Raw genomic sequence first — 19,497 nt, forward strand, 5'->3', positions numbered from 1 at the left:
AAATTAGCCCTTTGTCAGATATATGTACAGTGAGTGTCTATTTTTCCCACTCATTGGGAGAAAATTATATATTATTTTAAGTTTCTTTTTAATATTTTTAATTGAATCAACATGAGATACGTAGTTTTAAAGTGATTCAGGATTGAGTTTTAGTCATGAAATATCCAACACCCATCCCTTCACCAGGGACATTTCCTATCCCCCCACCTCCCAGTTTCCCTCCTGCCACCTCTCCCCTATTCACCTCTATGGCAGGCATTTTTCTTCTTTCTCTCTTCCCTTTTACCTTTTAGGCACTGTGGTTTGCAATATGTTACTGAAGGGTTAATCTGCTTTATCCTCTTTAGCACCCAGTTCTTGTCCAGAGTGCTCATTTTCAACTCATTCCAGCTCATTCCAACAGTGCTCATTGTCCTAGTGGTCCAGTCTCTGCCCTAACTGCACTCCCCCACAATAGTGCAAATGTTCTAGTTTGCTTCTGTCTGCTAATGCTAATGCCTAAAGCTCTGCTATTACCTTACCCCCCTCCTAGAAGCAAGTTCTAAGGTCAGAAACAGACTGACTTGGGCCTGTCTAGGGATTAAACTGGAAAGAGATGTAAGATCCATGGCCAAAGGGATGGGAAGACAAGACTGGGAAGGAACAGCCAGTTTTTGGCAGGCTGGTCCTGGATTCAAGAAATGTCTCCATCCAGCACTGTCATGCAGGTTGCTTACCTGTAAGCCAAGAGTCTTCTAGTGAAAGAAAACCTACACTCTGTCTCAAATCTTCCAAGATGAAGGTATTGACATTTAATTTTAACTTATTCAGTAGCTTTACTGCTAAATAAAGCCTTACCCAGAAGCCAGACTTGTCTCTTGGAACTGCATCTTGGTGGCTCCCCACCCTGGTTCCACCCTCTGCATAGTTGGTAGCCTGGGGCAAGACCCTTGAATGGCACTCCCTCTCTTCCAGATCAGTTTTCTCATTTGAACAAAGTAGTATTTAACTGAGGAAAGAAAGATGGGACCAAATATTGGGGATGTAGCTTCATCAAAAAATATTTTGCAAATCTTTAAGAACCAAACAGTGTAGAGATTTAAATATAAAGATTGCAATGAATTTTCACTCATAGTAATAGGTATTCAGGTCCCAGAGAGTGGAATAACAAATACCAGCCAATTTCTTCAGTGTTCTGGGCTGCGGGCTGGGGGTGGGGCAGGTAAAGGTCCCACCTGCTGCTGGAAAGCAGTGCTGGACTCTGGTCAAGGCAGGGCTGGGCATGGCAATGGTACCCCTGGTGAGCCATCTCAGTCCCTGTTGAGAAGATTATTTTTCAGAGTTAAAAAAAAAGCATAGGGCCTGGAGAGATAGCACAGTGGCATTTGCCTTGCAAGCAGCTGATCCAGGACCAAAGGTGGTTGGTTCAAATCCCGGTGTCCCATATGGTCCGCCGTGCCTGCCAGGAGCTATTTCTGAGCAGACAGCCAGGAGTAGCCCCTGAGCAAAAAAAAACTAAAAAAAAAAAAAAAAAAATAGACAAAAAAATAGACTTGTGAGAAAAGAAGTGTCATTTTTCTGTTTGGAGGACTCTTAATTTCTAAATTGATCTTCTGCCAACTGGAGTTGTTGTGCTTTCTGCGGAGAGACTCCAGAGAACTTTGGAATACTTTCCTAAGTCATAAATTTCTAGGTGCAGCTTACCCATAAAATTGCCTTATTGATTCATCTATTCTTTTTGTCTAATTGAATTCCATGCAGATCAAGGAATAGTGAGTTCTTCCCTTCCACCCACATTAAGTTCTCTCTGTGAAGCAAGGACTTAGACAACTGGTTTCTCAATGACCTATGAAATCTTCCTAAGAGCTTAAGGTCCTTTTCATCCATTCTCATCTCAGGAGTGCTGCGATTTGTCCCTAAATGGTTTCTCTTTTCCCAAAATCTCAATCCTCACAAATCTTCCAAGGAATGTTCCTGGCTAAAGTAATCCCAGTTCTTCTATTTCAAAAATAAACCACTTATATCGTCCCACCCTCAGGGGGATTGATGGGGCCAGGAGCCTTCTTACATTCATAGGTAGGAGAGAAAACTCTTAATAGACTTCAGAAAGATCACTCATAAATTTTTGTCTGCTCATTCCCAGGAGAAAGGGAAGAACTTTCTAGAAGTTTGACATGGTGCTCTCTTTCTCTTTCTCTCTCTCTTTTTTCTCTCTCTCTTTCTCTCTCTCACTATCTCTCTTTCCCTCACTCTTTCCCTCTTTCTCCACCTCTCTCCCTACTTTCCCTCATCACTCCCTCGCTCCCTCCTTCCCTTCCTCCTGTGGACTATGTGTTATGTTTCAGAGTGACTAACTCCATTTGTAAGAGAAAATTTCGCTGACTGAAAAGCCAACCTAACCACAAAGACTAGCCATCTGTTTTTAATGCTGCCTATTTTGTCTCTAAAGCTGTAGTTTGGTGGATCAAATTTGGTTCTTCATATTATGTCTTAGAAGCTGCATGTAGCTGGTGGGTAACAATGGCCAGGCCATTCTTTAGGCCTTTGTTTCCATTGCCATCTTTTATTTGCTGAGGTACTTGAAAGATAGGTACTCAGGTAATAGTAATCTGAGCTAATGGGTGAAGTCCGAGTCTGGCGAATTGGCCTATGTAGTCTCCAGGCTGAGCTTCAAAAAACCAACTTTGCTAATGACCAAAGCAGTGAGGCAATGGCTAGTTCCCCCCAAATAGTGAGCTGGTGATGGTCAGGTCCACTCAGTCAGCAGGAATAGATCTGATTGGGAACAAGATTTGTATAGTGGCCCTTAGAGTCAATCATACTCAGTAGATCTGTTGACATCTGCTCACCCTTAACTGGGAGAATCAGGGGCTTGCAGAGCTTGTGTGGGCTTCTTATGGGTAAATGATGGATTCTTAGAAGTGGAGTAATGATTTAGTATAGAAATTATTAAGCAAAAAAGAAAAAAAAAAACAAAAACAAAATTTATGGGTCAGAATGTAGCTCAGTGTAGAGCACTCGCTTTGCATATGTGAGGCCCTGGATTTATCACTGGTAATAGAGAAAAAGTAAGAGGTTGTTATCTAGCCTACATTCAGGTGCTGAATTGTTTAAAGGCCAATTTCACAAAAATTGATACTGAAAAGAAGAGATATATTGGGTGTCAGAGAGCTAGTACAGCCTGTAGGATGCTTGCAGTCAACCTAGGCTTAATTTCCAGCATTCTTTATGATCCCCTTTGACTGTCAGGAGTGATCACTGAGTACAGAAGCCAGGAATACCTCCATTACCAATGGGTGTGGTCCAAAGATACTTAGTGGGAACTGCTAGCCTCTTTATTGCAGTTAAATTTTCTTCCCTATGATCTGGGAATCAAGTTTTAGCTTCAGTTGAATTCTAGAGAATGTAAAATTCTGCAGAGCAGTGGCCTCACTGCTTCTCCAGGCTAGTGACATTTCTATAAAAAACTGTCAGAATCAGGCACATGAAACTTATTCACTAAATGGAGCTGGAAAAAAGTGAGGAAGTTGTGCAAGGTAATGTTTTTGCAAGAAACACATCATAAATCATGAGAAATCTTTTGAGAGAAATATTACCTGGGAGAAACTTTTAAAAGCCTTATAAAATAATCTAGAATTTTAGATGAAGTTGATATTTTTAATTATAAGTAGAGAATGAGAAAAGGGTAAAAAAAATTTTTTTAAAAATCTGGTGACCACTTCAGCCAACCCAGACATCTAACCTCAACATAGTTTACCCCTCAAATATTTCCAAATATAAGTATTTGTTTATTGTTCCTCTGCAAATGTCACACAGCTAATGGATTTTGTGTAGCATATGTTTATGAAAAGCACAAGTTCCTGACCAAATGGAGCCACATTGGTATAATTAGATGAACAGCAGTCAGATCATTGTAGTCTCTATGTCACAGAGGTTTTCCTATGGGAAATGTGACCCTTGCTTTCTGCCTCATTAAAAGCAGGGAACTTCACAAGAGAAAGAGGAGAAGGAAGCTGATCTTGCTGCCACCCAGTGCCCCAGTGTCCAGGAATGGTTGGCCCAAGCCCGAACCACATGGACCCACCAGCGTGAGAACAGCCTTCAGCAACAAAAAGTAAAGCATTTCCTACCTCTCTTGTTGCAGGTTGGCCATGACAACACCTTCAGAGAAATGTTTCAGAAGGATAAAATCCTTCTGTTTCAGTGTGTTGACTCATGAACCACTGGATCATTTTACAGTCTAGTCATTAAAATTAAACAAAGCTTTTGTGTAGGCTTTAAGTCAGCTTTGTAATCTGCCTGATCCTAGATACCTGTACTATTTTACGTTTTTGTCAGACTTCGAATATTCTCTAGAATCAATAACTTAGGACGTTTTCTTGAGAACTAATAAAGGTATAAGTTGCTTTTTATTGTTTAAATGTTTTCACTTTTTGGAACCACACCTAGTGGTACTCAGATCATATGGTGTCAGGGATTAAACCCCAGACCATATGCATGCAAAGATGCAAAGTAAGGGATCAGCCCACTGATTTATCTCTTGGGCCATAATTAACATATTAAAAATGTAGGACCAGAGAGATAGCATGGAGGTAGCACATTTGCCTTGCATGCAGAAGGACAGTGGTTGGAATCCTGGCATCCCATATAGTTCCCTGAGCCTGCCAGGAGCTATTTCTGAGCATAGAGCCAGGAGTAAGTAAACCCTGAGCGCTGCCAGGTGTGACCCAAAAACAACAACAACAACAAAAATTAATGTAAAGGCCAGAGCTATAGTACAGAGGGTAATGCACTTGCCTTGCATGTGACTATCACCCCACTGTAACAAATGGTCCCCAGCACCCTCTCAGAACTGATTTCTGAGCTCAGATCCCAGAGTAAACCCTGAGCACCACTAGGTGTGACACAAAAACTTTTAGAAGGCAACTTTTTTTCATATGTTCAAATAGATATTGTTGTAATAGGATTGCTTATAGTAGTCTATATAAAAGAAATGATCTTTGGGCCTTAACGGATTTTTCACTGATATTTTAACTTTTTGTAGAGGCCATTTGAAAATTCTTTTTCTCCTAGAGTAAGATTTCTCATCAATGAAAAGGTGAAGCCAGTCATTGGCTGCTACTTCTTTTTAAAAATGGAGGCAGCTGAAGACCTTCAGCCCTCAAATATGGTTCCAGCTAGATGGCGCTATTGCTTTAGAAACATGAAAATATATCTGTACCACTTGAGGGCGCCATTGCCTAACAAAAATATTCTTTTCCTGATGGTTTTATTAATGTTTTTTTTTCCAGCTGTCTAGCTGCCAAAAGTAAATTTTGGGCTATTGTGCAAGATGTTTACCTATTTACTTGTGCCATATCGCTTCGAAAATGTGCAAACTTATTTTCTACTAAACTAATCTGTAGACAAAGAAGCTAGACTGTAAACAAAAATCGTGAAGTTAATGAAAGATGTTTTCATTTCTCCTTTTTCCTTGAGCAGGAGTTGGAACAAGAATTAGCAGAACAGAAGAACCTCTTGAGGTCAGTAGCCAGCCACGGGGAGGAAATTCTAACCCAACACTCAGCCGCAGAGACTTCTGGTAGCACTGGGTATGTTTCAAAAGTCTTCATTCTCTCTGTCACTGTTTTCCTGACATTTGAAGCTGTCAAACAGCTCAGGCAAAATTTTATTTTGAACATCTGCAGAAATGTTTTGTTTCCTTTTTATTTTTATTAAATTCACTTGCACCTTGAACATTGTGTGGCACACCATGAGATCAGCTAGTAATTATGTTGGCCAAAATACTTATCCTCCTTCCAATACATTCAGCATCTCTATACACAGATGTTCCTGAATTTCCAATTAAAATCTAATAAGAATTATATGATAAAATTTAATTACAGATGTCACTAAGAAAATTATCAAATCTAAATGCAAGTCTTTTCTCTAAAAAAAGGGATGTTTGATCCAACATTCTGGAAATATATATATATATATATTCATTAAATATCTTAATTTTCCAGATGATGTTTCTCTCATTTCTATGTCAAGTTTTTGAGTCTCAGTTTGAATTTATCTTATCTTAGTTTGAGTCTGTTGTTTCTATACTCAAGTCTTAGTTTGAGTTAGATCAAATGGCCTTGACAGAGAAAAGTAAAATGGAAGGAAAGATAAAGAAAGAGATTTTCCAAGTTGAGCAAAGGAAGATAGACAAAGAATTCAAAGCAGAGGGGAGGATGTATTTCAGTGGTTTGAGTCAGGTCCATATTTTATTTCCTTTTTACCACCGAAGATCTTGGAAAAGGGCCTCAGCCCTGAGCTCCATTTTGTGCATTTCCAGGATGAGGATAATAGTTAATTAGTTCCTCACAAGGGGATCATGCAAACTAAAAGTGCAGAGGTACCTTGGGACCAAAGCCCTTTTTAGACCACGGATGGGATTTCCAGAACAGAGCTGAAATTCAAAGCTCAGTGAGAGAAGAGGGAAGTCTTGGTGCTAATTTCACTGGATTCTTATTGCAGAGTCCCAGCCATCTTTGGTCTCTCCCAGTTCCAATCAGTTCATCCTTGTGATTCTGTGATTTGTGGGGATAGAGAGATTAGTGTCTGAAAATGTGGTCAGGATGGTGTCAGAGAATTCAGCTGGATGTTTCTTTGCCTTGCTAGCCTGCTTCAGTTGGAGAAGGGAAGGTATTTCGAAAAAAAGAGAGAGAAGCCAATCTACAGAATAAAAATCAGTATAATCTGGCTGAACTGATAGCACTGTGGTAGGGCATTTGCCTTGCATGCGGACGACCCAGGATAGACCTAATTCAATTCTTGTCATCCCATATGGTCCCCTGAGCCTAGCAGATGCAATTGAGTACAGAGCCAGTAGTAACCCTTGAGCACCACTGGGTGTAGTCCAAAAACTAAAACTAAAAGTTAGTATAATCAATTAGTGCCAATTTTAAATATCAAGACAGTATCAAGACAGTGTATGATATGACATCTATAGTTAGAAATTGCATTAAAATCATCTTAAAACATTAAAAATTCTGTGAAGCTTTCAAGGAGTTTAAATGATGTCTGTTATCCATCATGCTTACAAATGCTGACCAGGCCATAGCTACTGTGTCTATGACTCCATTGAGACAGGTGAGACATGCCTTTCTTTTGCACTTCCTGTTTTCTAGTTCTTCTGAAATGTTCCTGTAGTCCTTAGTCCACCTTGAATATGTGTTGTCCAAATCTTTATTCTGTTTGTTTTTGCTTTGAGGAAGCTGGAACTCAAAACCTTTCTACATCTGTGCCACTTCCATGGGTCTCAGTTTTGTTTTTACCAAGATCTTACCCCATTCCTGTCTCCTCATCCAATGTTAGTTACAAGAAACAGGAGGAATCTTCTTTCTACAACTGACTTGCCTTGTTTTGGTTTTATTTTCTTCTTTTTTGGCCTTTAGCTTTGGAAGAGTCCCAGATGCAAGATAAACAACTATAAATTGCTCTTTCAAGTATAAAAATATTTTTAAGAGAAATCTTGTGGCACAGATTCACTTTAAAAACTGCTATAAATTCTTTCATTTTTATTTAAAGCCTTTAGGAAAGTCACCTTTAAGTCTGTTTGATTCAGCCAACGCTTTTATGTCGCGGAGTAAAGATCTGAACCAAGAAAACAACTAAGAGTTAGATGATATGCAGAAGTCTAAAGAAAGCTCACATATTCATGTTTGATAGAGCAGAATCATGAGTAGGGGAAAAGCTATATATATATTATATATATATGTATATATATAATATTTGTTCTTTTGGGGGATGGTGGGACCATACCTGATGATGCTTAGGGGTTACTCTCAGGCCTGCCCTTAGGAATTACTCCCAACAATACTCTGGGAACAATTAATCCTGATAACACTCTGAAATGCTGGGGAGTGAACCCAGCCACAAGCAAGGCAAATGTCTTACTCGCTGTACTATCACTCCAGTCCCAGAAAGATTATATTTAATCTTTCACTTGTTAACTATTTTTCAAAATATGCACACATGAAATTTGGTTTATATAAGAAATTGTGTAGTAGGATGTAACTTGTTTCACAAGTTATTTAATATATAATGAAGAATTGGAGACAGCTCAGAGGTCAAATTATTTGTCTTATCCTGGTTAGATCTCTGTTACTGCATATGGTCCCCTGAGCATTGCCCTGAGTAATTACTGAACGCAGAGTTAGGAGTAAGTTGGGTGCTCGCAACCCTTCTAAATATTTATATATACAAATATACAAAAATACAAATTAGTATTAATGCATATATGAATATAAGCATATGTAAATATTTATAATAACTGTGTACTATAGGGGTGTATGCTGGAAGACTCCTTTAAAAAGTATGAAGGAAAATCAAGCTAAAATTGATATGACCAACAATAGGAAAATAATATATTTGATGTGAAATGAACTCTGTTATTTTTTAATCTAAAATTCATTTTGCTTGTTATGATCAAATAACAGACCAAATGTTTAACTATGAGAATCAAATTTGAGACTAGAGATAGTATACATCCTCTGGCTTTATGCTAAATTGTTGTGTCATCATTAATGAATTAAAGTGATATGGGAGCTAGGGATTTGACTTAGTAGTAGAGTACTTGCTTTGCATGTGTGAAGTCCTGGGTTCAATTTTTGGCAACGTGAAAAGAAAAATACAAATAATATGTTCCCCAGCTCACATCACAGAATATGATACAAAAATGGAATTTAATTTTTATAAGAATTTTAAATGTGTTTTAAATTTAGCAAGATTTATGTGCACAATTTTAGAGACTAGCATAAGAAACAGAAATAGAGGTATCAGTTTTATTTTGACATTTTTTCCCACCTAGACAATGAACTTCCTTATTTTCGACGTAAGCAAAACTGCCAAACGTTCATTTTGACAAATTATCAAAAATATGATAAATATTTCATGTCTTGGTTCTTATTAGGATCTTAACATTCATGATAAATCAGAATCTTTTAGAATTTGGGTCCTCAGAGTTTTGTTTGAGGGTCCATGCCTGTGGTGCTCAGGGCTTCTCCAGGATCTGTGCTCAGGAATCAGTCTTGACCAGGGCTCGTGGGACAAACCCTGCACACTGGGTTATCTCTTTGACACCAAATTCCCTGGATTCTTATATTACCATTGTCCGTAAATTCCTTTTAGTGTAGTGACTATTCTTTTTGGGGGCCACACCTGGAGGTACTCCGGTTATTCTTGACTATGTTATCAAGTGATGTGTTTCTTCTCTTAATTCTGAGAATTGTGCAAGATAGAGTTTCTGTCTTTACTGTTAAAAAGGAACATTTCAATTTAGAGAAGGGAAACAAATGACTCAAGGTCACAGGGATGAAAATGTTCCTTTCCTTCCATGTTTCCATGCTCTTCGTCCCTGTACAGAAACCTAGTCCATAATCTTCTTTGAACCCTAAGTAAAACCCTGTAGATTGAGAAGCATCTTTAGAGCATGGGGATTATTTTGTAGGCAATTTATCAAAGCATACTAGTCATGCATAAGATCATGCAGAGCTTTATGATTCTAAAAGTTAATTGCTTGTTCATGCTGAGTTGTTTTAAAAATATTTAAAAAATTATTGTTTATGCCACGTTTCAAGTGAAATCTGACTAAACACATACTTTTCTTATTGATAGTCTCAGATTTTCTGTTTTTATTTAAGCATAAGCACTATCCCAATTTTAGAGTCCAAAGCTAGTTAAAACAATAAGTTAATTAAAACTTACTGCTTTCTTTACACATCTTGTAAACTTAGATTATTTATTCTTCTAATAGAGAAAAGCCTGATGTGTTGTCCCAGGAGTTGAGGATTGAAGGAGAGAAGTCACCCACTGAAGACAAGATGAGAATGAAATGGGAAAGTCTACATCAAGAGTTTAGCACAAAGCAGAAATTACTGCAGAATGTTCTGGAACAGGAGCAGGAACAAATGGTATTAAACATTTTGCTTTCATTTATGAACTCATATTAAAAAATACATCCTATGCTAAGGAAACATAGTTGTATACTAATTATATCTTCATTATCAATAACAAAATAAGTAATAAAGTGAAGTATTCATTCTGACTTCTTCCTCTTTTTTGCTTTCTCTTCATTCCTTTTTTTCTTTTTATTTTTCTTTCTTCCTCCTTCTTTTCTTCCTTTTGTTTCTTTCCTTCTTTTTCTTTCTCTCTTTCCTCTTTCTCTCCTTCCTTTCTCTTTCCTTTCTTTCTCTCCTTTATTTCTCCTTCTTCCTTTCCTTCCTTTCTTCCTTCCTTCCTTTGTTCCTTTCTTCCCTCCTCCTTTTGGTTCCAAGATACTTATTCAAGCTTCCTTAGAAAGATATGAAAGAAGACAAATAGAGGGAACATGTCCAAGAGGAACACAGTCTTCTCCAGAGTAGAAATAAGCAAACAAAGAAACAGAGGCTAGCAAGCAAGATACATAACCAAGGGAGAGTCTAAGCTTGAAGAATGGCTACCCAGTCTGTTTTTCTTAAACAATGTTTCACACTTTGGTTGCTGGTTGTTCCCTGAACATGCTGTATAGAAATTTATTTTGAGATGCCTTTTTCTTTAGCAATGATGACTGTCTGATGACTCAGTAGCATACAGCACTTTATGTAGTCCCCTCTTCTCCCCAGAATTTGAAAATTTTAGATGCCTTTTAAGGATACAGGTGTCTAGAGCAAAGTTAAATATTCTAGTATTTAAGAGTTTCAGATGTTCTTAGTGAGACACTTAGGGAATTCGTGAGTCTAGAAAGAAGTGAGTCTAGACTAGAGAGAGTATAAAGGTTAGGCCCTTGTCTTCCATGCAGCTGTTGAATCCTCAGTACTACATGCTCCTGGAACACTGGAAATGACCCTGGCACACCTATGTAACCCCCTCACACACAGGGGACATGCTTAATTTCCAGAAACCAAGAGGTCTGAATAGTTCTGCATTCTTGAACCTTTGCATTGAACTGCCAGCATGGTTGGAGTTGGTCAAGAATCACTGAATGGGTTCCCACGAGTCTCTTGAGTCTTCTTGAGAGCTACCCCCACCCCAAAAAATAAATTAGCTTCCCCTTAGGAAGCCATGACAAAGTAGAATGATGACTGACCCTTTGTAGGCTGGCCCTGAAGCTGCCTGTGTGGCTGCTGTTGTCTGGCTCCACCAACTCTCCCAGATCTAGTGGATTTGCATAGTAGTATTAAGTTTTCAGGTAGATCGGGAGCAGCTGCTAGTTTTCTCTGAATTTCAGGGAAGAATTGAGAATAAGAGGAATCTGCCCATTAGAGAACAGTGAGTGAGCCAGAAACGCAGGCAAGCCTGCAATGATGCTTCCTGTAGCACAGCCCAGGAGGAGTCTGAAGAGATGACTTCAAGCTGTGTCCTGGGACAGCAGTGCTCTTGAGACTACTCCTAAGCACGAGTGTTGATGGTAAAAATGTTTTAGCAGTTTCTTTTCTAGGACATGTACCTGGGAATAAGAAGTCCTGGACCCAGTGCATGAGTTTTTTAACAAACTGCCTCTGTGTGTTTGCTTTACAGCTGTACAGCAGGCCAAATCGGCTCCTGTCAGGGGTACCACTGTACAAAGGGGATGGGCAGCCCCAAGATAAGTCTGCAGTGACATCTTTGCTGGATGGATTGAATCAGGTCTTCGAGGAGGTTTCTTCCCAGGTAGGTTGGTTGCTTGTGTGTCTTGGTGTCTGGGAATGTGATTCAGTCCTATGCATGAATTTTTAAGACCCAACACTAATGCTCTACTAAGTCCGGTGAGGGTCCTCGGGGTGTGCCTTTTTCTTGGTAGTTTAATTTTCTTGACTGCTGAGTCACCTCTATGCCCTTCTGGTATAGAATTTAACCAATCCCCTCAGTATAATGGATGTTTGCCGTTTATTTTTAATTACTTTATATTTAAACACCATGGCTACATGGTTGTTTATAATAAAGTTGTTGGGGTTTTTTTAGTTACTAAGTTGTTCATGATTGTCAGTCAGACAATGTTCAACACCCTAGTTTCCCTTTCACCTTCTCTTCCTTGCCCTCTCCCTTGTCTGTGTGGCAGACATTTTCTTTCTGTCTCTCTATCTCTGTCTCTGATTCTGTCTATCTTCCTTTGTTTGTTTAATTGTTTTTTGTTTTGGGGCCACACCCGGTGTCTCTCAGAAATTGCTCAGAAATTGCCCTTGGCTTGGGAGATCAGATGGGATGCTGGGGGACTGAACCGCAGTCCATCCTGTGTTAGCGCGTGCAAGGCAACCAAACGTCCAACTGCCTGTGCCATCATTCCAGCCCCTGTCTATCTTCCTTTTTTAATCATTTTAGATACTGTGGTTTGCAATATTGTTAGTGATGGGATATTATGCATATCACTTTATCTCCTCTCAGCACCCAGTTCTTGTCCAGAGTGGATATTAGCTGTTTTAAAACACAAGTTATGCTGCTATTTTTCTAGATACTATGAAACCTTGTAATTAAACTTTTGGTCCTCTCATTTTTATTCCCAGAATGGAGGGACAAAGAAGCAAAATATTCAACTGGAACAGAAGTTATATGATGGTGTTTCAGCCACCTCTACTTGGTTGGATGATGTTGAGGAACAGTTGTTTGTTGCTTCTTTACCAGAAGAAACAGAAACTTGCCTTTCTACTCAAGAGGTAAGTTTTAAGTCTTGAGCCTAAGGGCATTATGTGAAAAAGCTGATGGAATATGGAGATTAGATCATTAATGTTATATTTAAAGAAAGTTAAGCATAAAAGAGATCAATTGAAAGTCCTTGGTTACACTGCCATGCAGTAAAAAATTCAGGAAAAAATTACCTGAATGTGAAACTTTTTAAAATTTTATTTTTTGCTGGGGGCCACATCTAGCTATGCTCTGGGATTATTCCTGGCTCTGAGCTCAAGTATCACTCAAGGAAGGGCTCAACACCATATAGAGTATTAGGGATCAAATTCAGGTCAGCCATGTGCAAGGAAAGTGCCTTAACTACTGTATTATCTCTCCATCCCTGTTTTGATTTTTCATTCTTTATCTGGTATAGAGGATCCATTGTGTGTTATTTTCACATGTCACACTCACATTCTCCATATGTGACATGCAGCCTAAAAGAATAATGCATGGATTCCTAAATCAAACTTGAAAAATGAATTTTTAACTAAGTATCTGCTAACTAACATCATTACTAACTAATGATGCATAGTTTCAATGGAATTTTTATTAAGTTTGTATTTTAATGGTTCTGGGGGTTAAATGCAGGGTGTTATGCTTGAAAAGCATCCCGGGCCCTAAGTACCATTCCCAGTCCATGCAAAATTTCTTAAAGTACAAGAGCAATGGAAACAGCACAGGGGCTAAGGCACTTGCCTTGAATATGACTGATTTAACTTCCTATGTCATATGGTCTTAGAAGCATCTCTAGGTACAACCTTGTAGACACTCTGAGCATCACACCACATTATTAGGTGCTCACTTTAAACCACAAATGGATCGAAAAGAGAAGTAGATCTATTTCTAGCTCCACATCTACTGAGAAATAGATGGAGAATCACCATGAGGAACTCCCCATCCTCCTCACAGGTGCTTGGAAACAACAAGTGTGCTCTCCCATAAAAAAGAAAAAAAAAAGAAAAGAAGAAAAACCTTGCTTGAAATGTATATAAATGCATGAAATGGACTTGAAATAATTAAACATCTTGCCTTAGATAGAATAAAACACAACAGTAAGAAACAGAGTATGTGTGTGTCATAAAGACAAGGGTCTTCTATAAAGAAATTGCTTACTCTCATATAGGTTTATGGATCAAAATATTAATAAGTGTGTCTTTTATTCAACCTTAGACTCTTGCCAAAGATATTAAGGAAATGTCTGAAGAAATGGATAAGAACAAAAACTTGTTTTCTCAAGCATTTCCAGAGAATGGAGATAATCGTGATGTCATTGAAAACACTTTGGGCTGTCTTGTGGACAGACTGTCCTTGCTGGACTCAGTAGTAAACCAGCGATGTCTTCAGATGAAGGAAAGACTCCAGCACATACTCAATTTTCAGGTAAGAGATGTCTGTTCATTCTCTAGCTCTACTCGGGAATAAATAGGAGGTCTTATTATAGTAAGTGACTGGCATATTATTTTCTCAAATGTATAATAAAGAGAAAAACATAGAGGAAATGGAACTCAGACATTATAAAACTAAGAATTTGGAGCCAGAAAGATACTGCAGTAGTTAAAATTCTTGCCTTGTACATAGCCAAGTTCTGTTTGATCATTGGCAACTGCATGGAGTTGTCAATATCTGTCAAGAGTGATCCCTGAGGTAAGAGATCCCCAAACACTGGTGCCTGTATTCACAACTCTGAACATAGTGAGCTGTAACCCACCTTCTTCCCTCCAATAAAATAATAATAATAGTTATATGATCCGAGAAGTGAAAAATTGAGAAAACTACCTAGAAAAACTAAGGACTGAATATAACATTAAGTTTAGCCCATTAGGGTCATATTCATGACATGGTACAGTTATAATTTCCAATGATTATAAAAGAGATGCCCAAAAGAACACACAGGAAGTTCAAAAATACAGGTTAAATTCTTTAACTCCAATACCCACTGGCTGAGATTTCTATATACTTGGGATAGAAATTTGTTTTAATACTTCTCATTCTTCAAACATCTTATTGCTGGTAAGCCCCTAGCTTATAGAATTATTCATTATGTTGCCAACTGAGCGCTTGTGGAACTCTAAACTGTGACTGTAAATTTCAGCTTGTACAAAAGCCTCTGACAGATGTTTACTATTAATGTTCATTTCTTGTAAATAGACTGTGTATCTATCTAATTTTATTTTATTTATAAGCAAAGACGATATATAAAATACATATAATTAGAAGTATTAATATAAAATTTTGATTTAAAAAATGAAGCCTTATAAAATATCTGATAAACATATCATTAATTAGGAATCATGGAATTTGGGGGGCTGGAAACAAATTACAGCAGGTATGGAGTTGCCTTGGATATAACTAACCTATAACAAAACAATAACAATACAAAAACATGAAATTTTTAGTTATATAGAGGGATAACCACTACATCTTAGTGGCTTACTTTCTCAACTTACAAAGAAAATTATAACAAAAATGTTGTGTATAATTTTTTAATTCACAAAAGGTATTCATTCATGCATTCATTATTATAAGGTAAGCTTTATACGGAAAAGGTAGAAAAAAAAATAAGAGCAGGATCTTTGTTTCTGTGTTTTAAGCCACTTCCAGTGGTAACCAGGAACTGTTCTCTATCAGTGCTCAGGGACTGTTCCTAGAAATACTCAAGGATCATGCAGTAACTGGAGACTGAACCCGTGTGATCAACCAGTTGAATTATGTCTCTAGTTATAAGACCTGGGTCTGCCTTTTTATTGTCTTATTCTTTTCATAAAGGGGGCATACCAATTGTTCTCAGGGCTTGCTCCTGACTCCATGCTTAGGGAATCCCACTTGGAGGGTTAATGGGATCTTATGTAGTTCTGGAGGTTGAACTTGAGTCAGCTGCATGCAAGGCAAGAGTCCTGCTTCTCCACTATCTCCAGCATCAACAGCAGAGCCTTTGCATGCAGCCTTCCTAAATCCAACTTCTGGCATTGTTATCTCCTACTATGTAACTTGAGCTGTATAACTTCTAAATCTTTGTGTCCTCAAGTATTATTATATCCCATCCAAAATAATTGTGTCAAAACATGCTGTGAAGGTCAAATAAGTTAAAATGTGCAAATTGCCTATGACAGTATCAGGAATATAGTAAGCACTCAGAAAAGTGTGATGTTATCATTATTGCTGTTATAAATAGTAGAAGAACAGATGTAGGATCTTAAACTAACGGGAAAAAGTAAGACCTGAGCATTGCCATGTGGGGTCAACTTAAAGAACTCTAACCTGAGATTTTTGTGCAAAGACATTGGATGACAATGTCATTAGCTGAAGAGTTGATGGTAAACACTAACTGGGGAAGACAGAGGGTAGAAAGAGAATATTAAAGTGAATAGACACAGTGGGTGGATATTGTTATTCTTTGGCTGAGAGGAATAAGTGGAACCTAATATTTGCATTATATTAGTATGGTTTTCTCCCCATAGAGAGGAAAGAATATTTTTCCTGTAAATAGAAAGGCTGGGGTTGAATTATTCTATTTGGTCAACATATCACAGAGCAACAGAAGTGGTTATGTAACTTAGGAAACTTATTATTCTCAAGTTTATTTGGTGTGTAATAAGCCCAGAGGGTTCATAGCAACTTACTTTCTTAGTCTTGAATGAGTTAAAATTGCAAATGTGTCTTATTTAGAGGAGTATATTAGCCTTTTACAAAAGCATTTACTACTGTCTTGAGGCTAGAGCATGTAGGGCACTTGTCTTGCATGCAGCCGGCCTGGGTTGGTCCTCAACATCCCATAAAATCCCCAAATAACACCAGGAGTAATTACTGAGTGCAGAGCCAGGAGTTAACCTCCTGAGTATTACCAGGTATGGCCTTCAGATCAAAACAAACAAAAAACCAAAAACAATAAAACCAAAAACACTCCAAACAACAGTTACTATGCTTGTGCTTGGCATGTTTAAATTTTATTAGTCCCAGCAGTCAGTAAGATATGAATTATTAATATTATTGGATTTGTTTTGTTCAGGGGCCCATAAGGAAAGCAAGTAGCTGTTAAAGTTTTTCTAAATCAATTTCTGTGTTTCGGCAGCCAGCTCATGAATAGGGCCTGACATTTTAAAGTATTTGGTTTCCTATTTAATTAAGGAAAGTGTTCCAGTGTTCATATAATTGAAGGTCAAATAACGTCACTTTATTACTGGCATGTCACCTCTGTTTTTTCATTTAATCTTTGAGTCTAGCATTAGCCCATGTGCCATTGTGCCAACGCTTTGATAGCCAACAGGACCTGGAAGAATGCAAAGAATCATGGCAAGTGAATCAAAACCTAGCTTGTATTTCATTTCTTTACCCTGACATTTTATTCCAAAGAAATGTCCTGGATATCAAAACAAGAATTCAAAGCCATTTTCAAAGTGGAAATGCAAAGAGTTCTTTATTAAATGAGGAAGCTCAACCCCTTTAAAGACTTAAAACTTTCTGTGGATTTGATTCTCAAATACCTGCAATCCTGATTGTTAAAATCTACAACCCCGAATTGCTAAGAAAAAGATTATGATGTGCCTGCATTATATAATTCTCAGATACCTTAATTAACAGGCTGTATTCCACGTGTAATAATAAGACACATTTTTTGTTTGGTTTTTATTGCTTTTAAGATTTGTGTTGTTGGAGCCCAAACAATAGCACAGATGTACATTTGCCTTGCACTCGACCAACCCAGGACTGACCCTGGTTCGATTCCCAGCATCCCATATGGTCCCCAAAGCCTGCCAGGAGCAATTTCTGAGCACAGAAGCAGGTGTAATCCCCTGAGTGCCACAGTGTGCGACCTCAAAACCTAAAAGTAAACAAACAAACCAATTGAACATATCCTTTAAAATAGAAATAAAATAAAATTGTGTTGCTGTGGTAACATGGTTATACTAGTGTTAATGTTTACACTTTGTGTGAAGTTACTACATCTCCATTACATCAAAAAGTTTAAGATTAAAATATTGGCATCCTGGGCCGGGCGGTGGCGCTGGAGGTAAGGTGCCTGCCTTGCCTGCGCTAGCCTAGGACGGACCGCGGTTCGATCCCCCGGCATCCCATATGGTCCCCCAAGAAGCCAGGAGCAACTTCTGAGCGCATAGCCAGGAGTAACCCCTGAGCGTCACAGGGTGTGGCCCAAAAACCAAAAAAAAAAAAATTGGCATCTTTATTTTAGTGTTTGGCTCTTAAAGTCTTTTATTTAGCATATTAAAAACAATCTAATTATTTTTTAATAGGCTCATCCAGGAATACTGTGGCTTGCAGAAATGTGAAATATTTTTTGTTACATTGAGTAAACTATCACTATGATAGAATGAAAATTCTAAAGATAATGTAGGAATCAATTGTGTTCTATCTAGTCCCAAGATAGGGGTCATATATAGTCTTTATTTCTAATCTATGCTGTAGTTCAGTACTCTAGGTGATACTTTCGATTATCTCAATTTATGTTGTCACAAATACATGCTGATTTTTAGAGACTTTATTTATTTTAAATATGTTCAAATAACTGAAAACTAAGATGCAGCTAAAGAAAGGGATTAGAATATCCCAGTGGACATAAACCGTGAGATAAGGTCACCTGTGACTTGAGGATATGAGGCTGAAGGTGGACTTTTGGATAATCGTGAAGGGACCTTCACACTCTGTTTTTGTTGTTGTTTGGTTCATTTTTGGTTTGTGGACCACACCTGCCAGCAGTGCTCAGAAGTTCATCTAAGCACCTATCTCAGGAATCACTTCTGGCAGGGAGCAGGGGACCATATGGGTTGCTGGTAATTGAACCCAAGTCAGCTTCATGTAAGGCGAGAGGATGGTGTTGATTTTCTAAACTTCTGAATGGGTTTTTATAAGTTTGTGTGAATTCTTTGGAAATAGGTGATCAATGGAAGTAAGGGGAAGATGATAGGGGGAAAGGAACCATTTAGTTCTGAATCATATTTTCACAAATTAGTGAAACTTCTGTAGTTTTATAATAACTATTGGTTGTTTATAAGTACAATTCATAGACATAATATTTTTGCTTTAAGGCCAGAGTGATAGCACTGTGGATAGATAACATCTCTTGCAATTGGCCAGTCAGATTCAATCCCCAGCACTCCATATGGTCCCTTGAGCACCACCTGGAGTGATCCCTGAGCATAAAGTCAGGAGTAAACCCTGAGTACTGCCAGTGTACCCAAGCAACAACAATAACAACAATAATAATTTTAGCTTTAGTGTTCAAATATGCACATTTATTTTTTGGCAGGATGAGAAGATTACATTGAAAGAGGGCTATTAAAGTATGCATACTTTAATCCCCTTTGTATTGTGTTGGAGAGGCTTTATACAATACATTCTTAAAAGGCAATAATGTGACTTTGGTAAATTGGTACCGTACCCTTCCATTGGATATTTCCATCTCTTCAGGACAGGAAACACCCACACCTGTCTGTGATCTCTAGAGTGTGCATTATAGTCACCACCACTGTTGAATTCCCTGCTGTGCACAGTAAGTCTTCCTTTCTTCACTTGCCTCTGCAGAATGACCTGAAGGTGCTGTTTACATCTCTGGCTGACAACAAATACATTATTCTGCAGAAACTGGCAAATGTGTTGGAACAACCTGTGGGTGAACAAATTGAGGTATGGAGAGCTGTCTTTGTCCAGAAGTGCACATGCATTAGAGTAACTGTCATCTATTATGATATTTCCAAATTTTCTTCAAATGATGATAGGGAAGGTGAATGACTTTACTCTAGCACATGCAGTTGTGTTCAAACAAGGGTGGATATTGTCATTGACCTCTTACACTTTTACCTTTAACTCAGTCTTTTTTAAAAAAATAAATAAATAAAAGAAATAAAAATGAAA

At 38.1% G+C, this 19,497-nt stretch overlaps 1 protein-coding gene across 1 annotated transcript in view; it reads left to right on the top strand.

The window, feature by feature from the left end:
• SYNE1 (spectrin repeat containing nuclear envelope protein 1) overlaps positions 1-19,497 on the top strand; it is a 578,994-nt gene that overhangs the window by 395,968 nt on the left and 163,529 nt on the right. The window contains exons 99-105 of the mRNA XM_049765309.1: positions 3,959-4,093; positions 5,461-5,570; positions 9,764-9,920; positions 11,506-11,637; positions 12,468-12,617; positions 13,801-14,010; positions 19,168-19,269. Of these exons, the coding sequence (XP_049621266.1) occupies positions 3,959-4,093; positions 5,461-5,570; positions 9,764-9,920; positions 11,506-11,637; positions 12,468-12,617; positions 13,801-14,010; positions 19,168-19,269 (996 nt within the window). The remainder of the gene's footprint in view (positions 1-3,958; positions 4,094-5,460; positions 5,571-9,763; positions 9,921-11,505; positions 11,638-12,467; positions 12,618-13,800; positions 14,011-19,167; positions 19,270-19,497) is intronic.

Source organism: Suncus etruscus, chromosome 18 (genome assembly GCF_024139225.1).
Source record: "Suncus etruscus isolate mSunEtr1 chromosome 18, mSunEtr1.pri.cur, whole genome shotgun sequence".
Classification (NCBI taxonomy): Eukaryota; Metazoa; Chordata; class Mammalia; order Eulipotyphla; family Soricidae; genus Suncus; species Suncus etruscus.